General features: G+C 30.5%; 1 protein-coding gene across 2 annotated transcripts in view; it reads right to left on the bottom strand.

The window, feature by feature from the left end:
* Positions 1 to 14768, bottom strand: part of LOC139848149 (epoxide hydrolase 2-like) — a 66454-nt gene that overhangs the window by 1261 nt on the left and 50425 nt on the right. The window contains exon 4 of one of the 2 annotated variants that reach the window (XM_071837882.1): positions 12642 to 12708. The exons of the other annotated variant lie outside the window; for it this stretch is intronic. Coding sequence (XP_071693983.1) covers positions 12671 to 12708 — 38 coding nt within the window. The 3' untranslated portion in view covers positions 12642 to 12670. Of the gene's footprint in view, positions 1 to 12641; positions 12709 to 14768 lie in introns of those variants that run through there. 2 annotated transcript variants of the gene reach the window in all.

Consider the following 14768-nt stretch of genomic DNA (forward strand, 5'->3'; position numbering starts at 1 on the left):
GTATGTATATGTAAGTACGTTTGTAAGTACAATGTACGAATGTGTCTATGTATATATGTAGCTCAGTATACAATATATATATATATATATATATATATATATATATATATATATATATATATATATATATATATATATATATATATGTGAAAGTATATATGAATGTATGTGTGTATAATGTATTTATGTTTGTATATGTAAGTATGTTTGTATATGTAAGTATGTATGTATGCGGGATTGGGTTTTGTTGTTGTTGTTGTTGTTGTATGTATGTATGTATGTATGTATGTATGTATACAAGACAATTAATATTGTATGATGTATACAAGACAATTAATATTGTATGCATGAATGTATGTACACAAGAAAATTAAGTATATATGTATGTGCGGTGGCGGAACTTAAGGTTGTCCAATGATCCTTAAGGTCATCTGATGAGCCTAAAGGTCGTCTCATGAGCCTTTAGGTCGTCCGATGAGCCTAAAGGTTGTTCGATAAGCCATACGCTCATTCGATAAGTTATACTCTCGTTCGATAAGCCATACGCTCGTCCCATAAGCCATACGCTCGCCCAATAAACCTTAACCTCGTTCGATAAGCCTTAAGGTGGTCCGAAGAGCCTTAAGGTCGTCCGAAGAGCCTTAAGGTCGTCCGCAGAGCCTAAAGGTCGTCCGATGAGCCTTAGGCTCGTCCGCTAAGCCTTAGGATTGTCCAATAAGCCTTACGCTGGTCTGATACGTCTTACACTCATCCGATAAGCCATAAGCTCATCTGATAAGCCTTACGCTTGTCCGATAAGCCTTAAGGTCGATTTATAAGCCATAATGTCATCTGATAAGCCCTAAGGTCGTTCGATGAGCCTAAAGGTTATCCGATAAGCCTTCAGATCATCATATACCCATAAGATCGTCCGATAATATTTTGGTTCTCCGATAAGCCTTAGACTCCTCCAATAGGCTTAGGCTCGTCTGATAAGCCCTAGGCTCATCTGATAAACCATACATTCATTCGATGAGTCTTACGGTCGTACGATAAGCATTAAGGTCGTCCGATGAGCCTTAAGGTCATCTGATGAGCCTTAAGGTCGCCCGATGAGCCTTAAGGTCGTCCGATGAGCCTTAAGGTCGTCCGATGAGCCTTTAGGTCGTCCTATACCCATAAGCTCGTCTGATAAGAATTTGGCTCCTCCGATAAGCCTTAGGCTCGTCCGATAAGCCATCTGCTGGTGTGATAAGTCTTATGCTCGTCTGATAAACTTTAAGCTCAGCTGATAAGCCTTACGCTCGTCCAATAAGCCTTAAGGTCGCCTGATAAGCCATAATGTCGTCTGATAAGCCTTAAGGTCATCTGATGAGCCTAAAGGTTGTCCGATAAGCCTTCAAATCATCCTATACCCATAAGTTCGTCCAATAAGACTTTGGTTCTCCGGTAAGCCTTACACTCCTTCGATGGGCCTTAAACTTGTCCGTTAAGCCTTGGGTTCGTCCGATAAACCATACATGTATCCGATGAGCCTTAAGCTTATACGATAAGCCTTAAGGTCGTCCGATGAGCCTTAAGATCGTTCAGTGAGTCTTAAGGACATCTGATGAGCCTAATGGTTGTCCCATGAGCCTTTAGGTCATCCAATGAGCCTAAAGGTCATTCGATAAGCCATACACTCGTCCGATGATCAATACCCTCGTTCGATAAGCCATACGCTCTTCCCATAAGCCATACGCTTGCCCGATAAGCCTTAACCTCGTCCGATAAGCCTTAAGATTGTCCGATAAGCCTTAAGGTCGTCTGATGAGCCTAAATGTTGTCCGAAGAGCCTTTAGGTCGTCTTATACCCATAAGCTCATCCGATAAGCTTTTAGCTCATCTGATAAACCTTAGGCTGGTCCGATAAGTCTTACGCTTGTCCGATCAGCATTAAGGCTCATCTGATAAGCCTTAAGCTCGTCCGATAAGCCTTAAGGTCGCCCGATAAGCTTTAAGGTCGCCCAATAAGCCTTAATGTGGTCTGATGAGCCTAAAGTTTATCCGATAGGCCTAAAGGTCGTTTGATAAGCCTTAAGCTCGTACGATAAGCCTTAAGGCGGTCCAATAAGCCTAAGGGTCGTCCAATAAGCCTAAAGATCATTCGGTAAGCCTTAAGCTTGTCTGGTATGCCTTTATCTCGTTCGATAAGACTTCATCTCGTTTGATAAGCCTTAAGCTCACCCGATTCCCTTCTACTCGTACAATAAGCCATAAGCTCCCCCGATACCCTTAACCTCGCAATAGGTAATACCGTAATATATAAAAATTAAATACTTGGATTTTTATATTTTAGGTGGGAACAGAAAAAATTAAGTTTTGAAAAAATTTAAAAATACCATATTGTGAGGACATATCCTCGCAATAGGTAATATATAAAAACTAAATACTCGGTTTTTTTTTTCATTTTGGTGGGAACCGAAAAAATCAAACTTAGAAAAATATATTTAAAAAAATTAATTATAGCCTATTGTGAGGACATGTCCTCTCAATAAATGTCTTAAAAAATTAAATACTCAGTTTTTTCATTTTGGTGGGAACTGAAAAAATCAAACTTAAAACGTCAGATTAAAAAATTTAAATTATATCCTATTGTGAGGACATGCCCTCCCAATAGGTGTCCTCACAATAGGTTACCTTAAAAATCAAGCATCTTTACACTTTCTTCACTTTTCATCATCAAACCCCAACCCAACCCACTCCGTAAAATGACGAAGATAAACCTCCAAAAGCATTCATTTCTTCACCAAAAATCACGAATAAGAGCTTAGTATCAAACCCTTTCGATCCCTAATCTATTATATCAATTCATTTCACGTTTCAATCTAAAAAATTTGAGGTAATCGTCACTTTTTCCTTTACTTTATAAAGTTAAGGTTTTAGTTAAAATCTTAGTAGTTTCTAGGATAAACCGAATAATTTTTGTTGCTACATATGTTCTATATGATTGTAAATCTATTGTATGAAACCTATTCACTTGATTTTACATGAATTAGCAAGAATGATTCGGTCAAATTTTGTTGATTTTTGTTGAATTGTGTTTTTGGTTGAAAATGTTTCATATTTTGATTAGTGGTTTGTTTGATGATAGTTTAATTTTTATGAGAAATTTTGAAATGTTAAATCATAGGAAGTTCTTGTATTAAGTAGTTAATATTGAAAGTTGATTTTTTATTGATTGTTGATTTTGACCATTAAAATTGTTTAACTAGTTGTTGACTAAACTTATTTTAAGCACTATAACATATGTAGGATCTTGTTGTGTTGATTGAGCTTTAGTTTAACAAGGTTATGTCTATATTTTAAAAATTAAAGTAGGTTTCTAATTAGTTAATTGCTAGGAGTTTATGGCTAAAACAAATGATAAGTTAGCTAGTTAGTAATCAACTAATGAATTGAACGTAGTTTATATCACTTAGAAAACAACATGTATCATTTACTTAGAACGCAAAATATAATAAAAGGTCCTCATTGTATATGTGTGTGTTACTTATAGATATTTATACCTACATAGGTAAAGTCATTGCTTGGAAAAATTAGCACCGTCAAGAGAAGAAACTTGATACTCCGTAAAATGGCGAAGGCATTTAAGGCACAAGGATGAAAACTAGAAAGTTTAATGTATTGTTCTGAGGTTGTTATTTTGTTTTAAACTTTTAGTGTCTGAATTAGAAGTTTTAAACTTGTTATTTTTAAGATGCTAAACTATATATTGTATTTAATGATATATACCGTTATTTATTTTGTTGTTGATATTGACGATGTTGATATTATTAATATTGTATTGTTGATAATTTGGAAATCATGAAACTGGAAAAACGACCCGACAAACTGGGATAGAAGCTGCAAATACAGCAGCTTTCTGCTTTATTTACAGCTTACCTATTGTGAGGACACGTCCTGGCAATAGGCATATTGTGAGGACACAATTTCCATTTTAAAAAACAAATTAATTAACCTATTGTGAGGGCATGTCCTCACAGAAAGTTTTTTGTATTTATGTATTTATGTTTGTATATGTAAGTATATATGTATTTATGTTTGTATTTATGTATTTTTGTAGATGAAAGTTTTTTTAATTATTTATCTATCGTGAGGACATTGTCCTCACAATAGGTAGTTATCGATTCATTTTCATTTTTCTTTTAAAAATGTTATAGCGTGAACATTGTTGTCACAATTGACTTATTGCGTCGGGGCTATAGCGAGGACTCTATTGTGAGGACATGTTCTCACAATAAACCTATTGTGAGGATTTTTGCACCTATTGTGAGGACTTTTGTCCTCCCTAAAGGGTCATATTCTTGTAGTGAGAGTAATCTCGCTGGGCTGCGTACATCAGAGTATGGGGTCGGATTACTCGCCCTCTCGGGTAGCCCGGACAGGAAAAAAGTTCTACCTTTTTTTTATTAACAACTAAATAAAGCGTTTGATATTGTTAAACATAAACTTTTTTTTCCTTGCTTATAATTAATGAATGCTAGATCTGTACACCACCAGAATTATCCGTACACCAGTAAATATACACTATAATGTAGTAGGGTACAACTTTCTAAAGTAGTTTTAGTGGTGTATTGATAAACTTTGGTGGTGTACGGCTTAGTGTCAATAATTAATGTACGGAGTACTAATCAATATATTCTACCTGAAACTGCACCATGTAATGATCCTCTCCATATGTATTTCGCATAAGTTCAACAACGTTTGCATTAGGGTTCCACCGAAGAAATGGAACGCTCAAGTTGACCATAGCTTTGACTCTTTCGGGCCTAAATGTGCACAAGTTCCATGCAACAATAGCACCCCAATCATGACCCACAACAAATACAGTTTCACCATCCTTTGTGATGGCGTCAAGAAGGCCAATCATGTCAGAAACCAAATGAATAACGCTGAACTTTGTTGGGTCGTTAACTGGTGCACCCGTTGTTCCACCATAGCCACGGAGGTCTGGTGCAACGGCTCTGTAGCCATGATCGGCTAAATAATGAATCTGGTGGCGCCATGAGTACCAAAGCTCAGGGAAGCCATGGATGAACAACACCAAAGGACCATCACCTTTTTCAGCTATGTGAATCTTCATTCCATTCGCAATCTCAACTGTCTTGTGCTGAATTCCCTCCATTTTTATTGTATTGTTCTATGTGTAATGTGTTTCGTTTTGTTTGATGAATATGAAGTTATATTGAACTATGATTGGATCTTATAATTAATTTCTAGGGAGATTAATTAGATGTATTTATGTTAAAGACTCAGGCTGCGTTGTAAATTTATAGTAGATTAATTATGTATATATTCTAGTGAGTCACCCAGCAGTTGTTTTAAGAATAATCCTTAATCCTTGATCAACTATAATCCATATACCGTTACAAATAAAACGGCTAAGGTTCAAAAAAGATAGTCAGTAGTAAACAAAACAAATAGTATTGTTGAATATGTATGTTCACACTTGTTAATTATGTTATGAACTTGTGATTACAATTGATTTTATAATTTCAGTTATATCACTGGGATTTCTAATTTACAAACATTGTCCCATTTTAATTATGTACATAATTTTTTAAAATTACTTGCGAAAATATAATAAAAAAATTATAATATTTTGAGACCACTAGTATAAAACAAATTATTTGGTATATGAGGGTCGTTGAAATAAATGATCTACTGATGCTAAAAAATACCGTTTAAAAAAATTTGGTATGTTATTTTATCTATTATTAGCATAAGGTTATATATATATATATAGTGGTAGGATCAAGAGGGAAGTAACCATTCGAGGGGAAGCAAATTTTTTTTTTTTTTTCGTTTTTTGAAAAAACTTTGTTCACGAACATTATAGATGAGATTAAAATATGAACATTTAGTAGAGACACTTTTTGATAAATGTTTTTATTTTGGCGGGAAAACGCTCGAAGAAGTAATATATAACAATTATCGTGTTTTTCGAGCGTATTTTGAGGTTTTAGCTATTGGGGTTTAGATATTAGGGTTTAGATATTAGGGTTTATAGGGCTTAGATATTAGGGTTTAGAAATTTAGGGTTTAGGGTTTAGATTTAGGGTTTAGATTTAGGATTTAGATTGAGTTTTTAACACGAACGGTTTAGAGTTTAGGGTTTAGGGTTTAGGGTTTAGGGTTTAGGGTTTGGTGTTTTGGGTTTATGGAATAAACCCAAAACACCAAACCCTAAACCCTAAACTCTAAACTCTAAATCGGGCTAAATTTTACTTCACAAAACATGAAAAAAAACGTTCATATTCATCACGAACAATATTATTATGAATGTTATTTTTGTCGATCGTTTTCCCGCCTAAATAATAACATTCATCACGAGGTGTCTCTTCTAAATGTTCATTTTTTCGTGTGATCTTGATGCCGGAAAAAAAAAATTTCAAAAAAAACGATTTTTTTTTTTTTGCTTCCCCCCGCTTCCCCCCGATTGGTTACTTCCCCATTGATCCTGCCTATATATATATATATATATATATATATATATATATATATATATATATATATATATATATATATATATATATATATATATATATATATATATATGGTTTATTTTGTTAAAACTAATTAAACATTATTTAATTGATAAGATTTAATTAGAACCTTTGATACCGAATGCGTTTAGAAGCGGTGATAATAGCAATCGTACGTACTATAAAAATGGTAGTAATTTATTTATGGAGTTTTCTAAACATAGCTCTAACTATGCTTAAGAACTAAATTGAAGCATGAATATGTTGTAGATTGAGTTGGTTACTGTAAAGAATGATTAGTTATCACAGAGTATAAATATTTTAAGCGCGTTTGAACTTATTAAAGATAGCCCTTAAAGCCATTTTTTAGATAAACCCTTTATTTATTTTATCAAAAAATGTAAACGTACCTCTAAAGATACGTTTAATTTTATAACTTAATCAAATTAATTAATTATGAGGTATATATATTATTTTTAATATACTGATTTTCTTCATTTATATTTCTTACAAATATTTATTTATTGTAACTGTGAATTATAAATAAGAAATTAATTTATTATGCTTAAACATAATCCTTAATTCTCTCGACTTAAATTTGAAAAGTTTTACTCTGAATTTGATAATGAAAATAAAGTGAAATAAATACGAATATCAAAATGGTAAATAATTAACGTACGAATCATCTTTCTTTGAGAAACCGTTTAATTGAAAACCGTCAACAAAATGATTAAAAAAAGTTTAATCTAACGTTGGTTTTGATTGAAAATATGTAGTGTTAAAAGTTAGAATTAGCAGGTCATCTTAAATTGAATTTAACTCAAGATTAATTTAAATTGGTGGCTTACTAAGCTAATTTTAAAATGCCAAAGCTTAATAAAATGGATAAAGTTGCCTATTTTTTAAACAACGGTATTAAGGTCATTGATGGAGGTCATAAGTCTCTCACCCGATCAAATTCAAGAAGTCACAGATCATGTTCACTTTCTACATCCATTGAAAAGAGACACGAGATATTGCACCTAAGGAAAACCTCACGAGAGAACCTTGCTAGATATGAGCAAAACTCATCATTTGCAAGATACCCTCTGATGACTCCGTAACCAATTGCAAAACAAATTGCATTATGAAATCCCTAACCAATGCTCGAACTCAAGACCTCTGACACCCAGGAAAATCGGTAACCACTCAACTAAATGAAGATTGTTAATAGTATATGCTTTTATTTTATTATCGAATCATATTCTAAGGCTGTGTTTAATAAACTGAATGATTTAACGCTGAATGTTTCTTAATCTGAATGATTTAAAGTCTCTATATAAACTTGGTTTTGAATGAAAATGAGCTGTTTGATAATCATTTTCAATGAGTCATATAAATTGTGTAAAATTAGCATATTAACGTTATACTATATAAAAATTTAAATAATTGTTTGTTAAGTATTCTGGATATGATTTGAAGAGGATATTACAAAATATTTTGGTGATTAATCGTTAAGAATGTGTTTCCAAAATGAATTGTTCATTACTAAATGATGAACCATTCAACATCATATGTCATCAGAGGTTAGAAACAAACGCTCTAAATGTTGAATGATTCAACATTTAGCGTTGAACCATTCAATTATGAGGTAAATAAACATACCCTAAGACATTTTAACAAGCACATAATGAAATTAGTAGCTTAAATTTTGATCAGTCGAGTGGTATTTAATTATAAAATAATGAAAATAACATTTCTTAATCATTTAAGTCAAAAAACTATAAACATCAAAACCGACTCGAAAGCCGAATTCGAATTCGTTTCGGTTGCGATTAAAATCGTATTCGACTTTTAAGTCGACATTTTTTACTTTTTTTCTCACGGGATGAACATCCACTAAATAAAGTATCATCTCAAACTAATATACATAATGGAACATATATACAAATTCACAAAATATCATAAGTTTATTGAATATCATAATACGATACATATTATATCAAGAAAATAAACAAACTTAATAACCAACATAAAAACTAAAACTATATGTATCTTAGTCAAAATATATATTTTCCTGTAAAAAACATTACAAAAGAAATTATGCATAAATTTTACTGATCCAACATAGATATACACATTCTTTTATTTAATATATTTATTTAATAATGTATAAATAGAAGTCGGTTTGATATTTGGTTTCAGTTAAACCAAATTCATAATTGATGTGTGTAAACTACACCTATTTAAATTAAGAGTAAACTAAGAGTTTACTCCACACGAATGAACAACTAGTCTCAATCGAATGTAGCTAACACAAAGTAAGTCCATGTTTGTCCATAGAGAGCGGTAGTTTAGAATTCAAATAACTAATGATTATTCTAGAATTTAAAAGGGGAATTTTTGTTTTAAAATAGTAAAGTTAAAGCAAAGTAAATAAACGAATTAGTCAGATAAGGATAAACATTGTCTACTTTAATTCTCAACAAATGACCAGGATTATTCTATTGTAATTAAACCCATTATTAAAGATCTAGGTAAACAGTTTATAACGGTCTCAAGAAATAAATAAACTAAAGACATAATGAAGTCAGTTAACTCACATTAACATCTTTCAGAGGTCCTAATTTTACCTTGTTTAATTAATGGGACTATCTTTTGGTTAAATTCACGTAAAAGCTAGATTATTAAGATCACTCAAAACAACCTACACAATTGTGTTATCACAATATCTATTCAATTACCACCTACACTCACATGCAAGTGTCTAGCTCACTATGTGTTGGAGTACAAGCTATGATCAATGATAATCTCACATAAACCAACACATAAACTTGTATAATTGAATTAAATAAATAGATAATCACAACAATGAATCTTTCAAGAAAGCTGTAAAGACCCGTCCTAATCCATAAGAACGAATACAATAACATATGATTACATTGCGAGGTATTTGACCTCTATATGATACATTTTACAAATATTGCATTTGTTTTAAAAGACAAACTTTCATTACATCGAAAGTTGACAGGCGTGCATACCATTTCATAATATCCAACTATAAATGATCTAGTCTGTCATTTACTTAATCATAATCTTTACTGAACTCAACGACTTGAATGCAACGTCTTTTGAAATATGCCATGAATGATTCCAAGTAATATCTTTAAAATGAGCAAATGCACAACGGAAGATTTCTTTCAATCCTGAGAATAAACATGCTTTAAAGTGTCAACCAAAAGGTTGGTGAGTTCATTAATTTATCATAATCGATCATTTTCATCATTTTAATAGACCATAAGATTTTCATTTCCATTTCTCATAAATAGACGTCCCATGCATAGAGACAAAAATCATTCATATGGATTGAACACCTGGTAATCGACCTTAACAAGATGCATATAGAATATCCCCATCATTCTGGGACTCCCTTCGGATATGATAAAATCGAAGTACTAAAGCATCCGGTACTTTGGATGGGGCTTGTTGGGCCCGATAGATCTATCTTTAAGATTCACGTCAATTAGGGTGTCTGTTCCCTAATTCTTAGATTACCAGATTAAAAAGGGGCATATTCGATTTCGATCATTCAACCATATAATGTAGTTTTGATTACTTGTGTCTATTTCGTAAAACATTTATAAAAGCAGCGCATGTATTCTCAGTCCCAAAAATATATATTGCAAAAGCATTTAAAAAGAGAGCAAATGAAACTCACGATCCAATATTTTGTAGTAAAAATATTCATACGACGAAACTGAACAATGCAGAATTGGCCTCGGATTCACGAACCTATATCATTTGTATATATATTAAAACGTATAATTGTAATCGAACAAATTTATATATTATTATTAGTGATGTAATTTTTATATTAATAACTTATTTACTTCATTATATTTTCATTTTATATATTTTAAATAAAAGTATTTATATATTTAAGTGATGGTTATTATATATATTTTTATATGAATAGTCTTTTGTTTGTAAAAATAATAGTTGTAATAATACTAGAGTAATATTAATAATAGAAGAAATGATAATAATTATATTAATTAATATTACTAATAAAGATATTAATGTTAATAATTCTATAATAATGATATTAATAATGATAACCGTAAAAATATTAATTTTACTGTGAATGATAGTCATGATAATGGTTTTAGTAATTACATAATAATAATATTCGTGATAATAATATTACTTATGTCAATATTAATACTTCTATTATTTATAAAAAGATATTAATACTAATATTAATGATAATAATAATAGTTTGTGTCATTTTTGTAATAACAATAATAATAGTAATAATCATATTCATAATGATAATAATAATCATACTTATATCAATGTTAATAATAATAATAATACTATTAATATTTAGTGATATTACATAATACTAACTAAAATGATAATAATAGAAATCATCGTATTATTAATATTGACATAATAATAATAATAATAATAATAATAATAATAATAATAATAATAATAATTACTAATGATCATAATGTCAACAATAATACTAATAATGGTTATGATACATATATTTATGATGTTATTAATAATTATGATACTAGTTGTAATATCGGTAATTAATAATAACAATAATCATAATAATCATAATAATAATTATTAATTACTACTTATATTAGTAATATTAATAACAGTAATAATACTAATATTAATAACAATAACAATAATAGTTATAACAATAATAATCATATTAATAATAATAATAATAATAATTAGTATTAATAAGCAATAATAATAATAATATATCAAGACTACCTCAAAGGAAGGATTTTCCCAAAAAAAGACCACATCCGGGCTCGAACCCGTGACCTCCCGTTCACCTGAGACACACTTAACCATTGAGCTGTTGCCCCATTTTTGTAATTATACCGAACCCAAATATATAAAACCCGACTGTTTATGTTCATCTTCTTCTTAGGACTTAGTCGACCAGGGGAAAAACTCAAAGTATAATCAATATAACTAATTTAGGGTTGGAATTAAGATTTGAAAAGAGTACAGAAACATTTAGAGGTCGAGTGGAATCATTAAAACAATAAAAGGTTTTTTTTTTAAAAATCGCTGCACAACAATATACAGCTCGACATGAACCATAAATCAAATTCGAAATTTTAATGCGTTTTAGACCAAGATTAAAACATGAAAGAGATGCTAAATCATCCCTAGAAACTTTCTCAAACATCCATTTCAACAGAAACCTCACATAAATCTTTAATTTGATCTTGGAATAAAGTTTGACTTTTTGATTTGAAAACTTTGACTCACGAATTCGAGTTTGATATCAAAAATTGAAGCTTGAAACTTTGAAGATAGTTTTAATAGGAGATTCCTAGCAGAACTACATTTCTACTTTTTTGAAAATTGATTCGATTTCGAGACTTTGATAGAAGGTGGAAGAACAGAGCAGTTCCTCCTGTTCTTCGTTGTTTTCTGATTTAATTTGATGGAATAAAGGCTGTAAGAGGTAATAGTTAGTGATAATTGATAATGTGTAAACAACTTGTATTAATTAACACTGCAATTGATTAATCATATAAGGGATGTGGGTATCGATTTCTCAATCAGACAAAAGAAAGAAAACAGAAACTAAATAAAATAAGATAAAATCGAATCTGCTTCTTATTTGATTGGTGCTAATGAAAATGAGATGAAACAAATTTTGGAAGCATGAAGTACCAATTTGATAAAGTCAATGGCGACAGAATCCATATATACATTTATCTGATTTTATATATAGTTTGTATAAATAAATAAATAAATATATTAATAACAATATTAATAATAATAATAATAATAATAATAATAATAATAATAATAATAATTAATAATAATAATGTGACGATCGCTCCAAATCCATATGGACGAACAAGTCATTCATTGATTTTATTGCGAGGTATTTGACCTTTATATGATACGTTTTGTAAACATTGCATTCTTTTGAAAAGGCACACCATACATGAATATTTAAATCAAAAGTTTTCGACATCTGATGATTTCTACATATAGACAATCACCATAAATAATAGTTTACAAAAGTATTTTCGTTGACAATGCAGTCAAAATAAGATACATGGTGATGATTTGGTGAATGCAACGTCTCCTTGAAAAAATATGTCATGTAAGACTCCGTGCACATAGCTTGTTTAACATCTAAGCAAACAGCAGAAGACTTCTAGGAAACCTGAGAATAAACATGTTAACAAGTGTCAACACAAAGGTTGGTGAGTTCATAGTTTTAATGTTGCGCATAATCTGTATATAAAGATGGATCACAAGATTTCAGTTGTTCAATCCAGAAACGTTTATCAAAATATTCTACAAAATTGAGCACCCTGGTAACTAAACTTAACGTATATATATTTTATACCCTTTGTATAATCATCTTAATAATACACGCAAACCAACGTGTACGCTTCTCAAATAGCATACGTCTGTTAAAAGGCTAGCGCTCTAGCTCTGACGGGGATATCAAGCCCTATGGATCCATATACTACTACTCGCGCCCACCAGTTCTTATAACCGGCAGTTACTAGTTACCAAAGCTAAGGGATTTTCGGTTCAAACTCAGTATAGAATTTAGTATGTACTTGTGTCCATTGTTTAAAATAAAGTGCATGTATTCTCAGCCCAAAAATATAGATTTCAAAAGCAATTAAAAAGGGAGCAAATGAAACTCACCTTAGCAGCATATAAAGTCGTTCACCAAAATGTGATCGAAACACGGATTACCAAATAACCGTAGATCTCAACATATCAATATTGAGATTCAACATTGTAGAAAAGTACGTAGACGTAACGGAGATGATAACACTATGTTTGACTTGCAAATAATACCCATGAATATTACCCATAACCTAGTTGGCAACAACCCATAATTTCCTTAGCTTTATCCCGCTCATAAAACTATTTTGAAAGTGACACGCTCATGACCTCGTCGTAGTATTTTATGTATAATACTAATAATAATACAAATACTACTAATAATAATAAGATTAATAATAATATTAATCTTAATAATAATAATAATAATAATAATAATAATAATAATAATAATAATAATAATAATAATAATAATAATAATAATAATACGGAGTAATTTTTAAATCAAAACAGAGACAGATATCTCGAGCTTTTATAGGTGTGGCCTGTCCAAGACTGCCATGCGATCGCATGGCCTCCAAGACCATTTCCCATGCGATCGCATGGGATGGATTTCCAGCTCATGATCTTTTAACTTCTAGTTTGTCGACATATTTTTTAATTATAAATATAATATATTTAATTTATATAATTAATTATATATTATATTAAATTCACATGCATAGTTGACTTGTAATTTTCGTTCCGATAAGTCGTACGTCGTCACTCGACTTATGTCCCGGTTCCGGTTTTTCGAACGTCCTATCGTATACTGAGAAAACTTGTACTTTACGTTTCGTGAATCGTACATTTGTCAAAATATAGTCTTAAATCATCCATAAACAATACCACTGTAGCAAAGTTACTGTAGCAAAAACTATACCAATGTAGCAAAGTTACTGTAGTAAAAACTATACCAATGTAGCAAAGTTAGTGTAGCAAAGTCAATTTCACTGTAGCAAATAGTGATTTTTGAAAACACTGTAGCATTTTGGGTACTGTAGCAATTTGAAAATACTGTAGCAAATTAGTGTTTTACTGGTTCATCTTAAACGCTTTAGTTAACTTATCTAAATATCAATCGAATCAATAAACGAATGTTACTATCGTTTACTAATTAACTTGAAATTATATATATGTATATATCTTTTTAATATACATAAATCAGTTTTTAAATACACATTGCAAGTTATTTATGAATAATTAATATTCCAATATATATATATATATATATATATATATATATATATATATATATATATATATATATATATATATATATATATATCTATTTTCAAATAGATGTTCATGAATCGTTGGTCAATAGTCAAAGGTTAAATGAATATATAACATTAGTTCAAAAATTTTGAGAATCAATATTACATACTTTGCTTATCGTGTCGGAAATGTTAATCATACAAAGATTAAGTTTAAATTTGATCAGAAATTTCCGGGTCATCACAGTACCTACCCGTTAAATAAATTTCGTCCCGAAATTTGAGTGAGGTCGTCATGGCTAACAATAAAAATGTTTTAATGACGAATATGAGTTGATAATAGAGTTTTATCTATGTTTGAATAATATGGATAAAATAATCCAAT

This window comes from Rutidosis leptorrhynchoides, chromosome 5 (genome assembly GCF_046630445.1).
Source record: "Rutidosis leptorrhynchoides isolate AG116_Rl617_1_P2 chromosome 5, CSIRO_AGI_Rlap_v1, whole genome shotgun sequence".
NCBI lineage: Eukaryota > Viridiplantae > Streptophyta > Magnoliopsida > Asterales > Asteraceae > Rutidosis > Rutidosis leptorrhynchoides.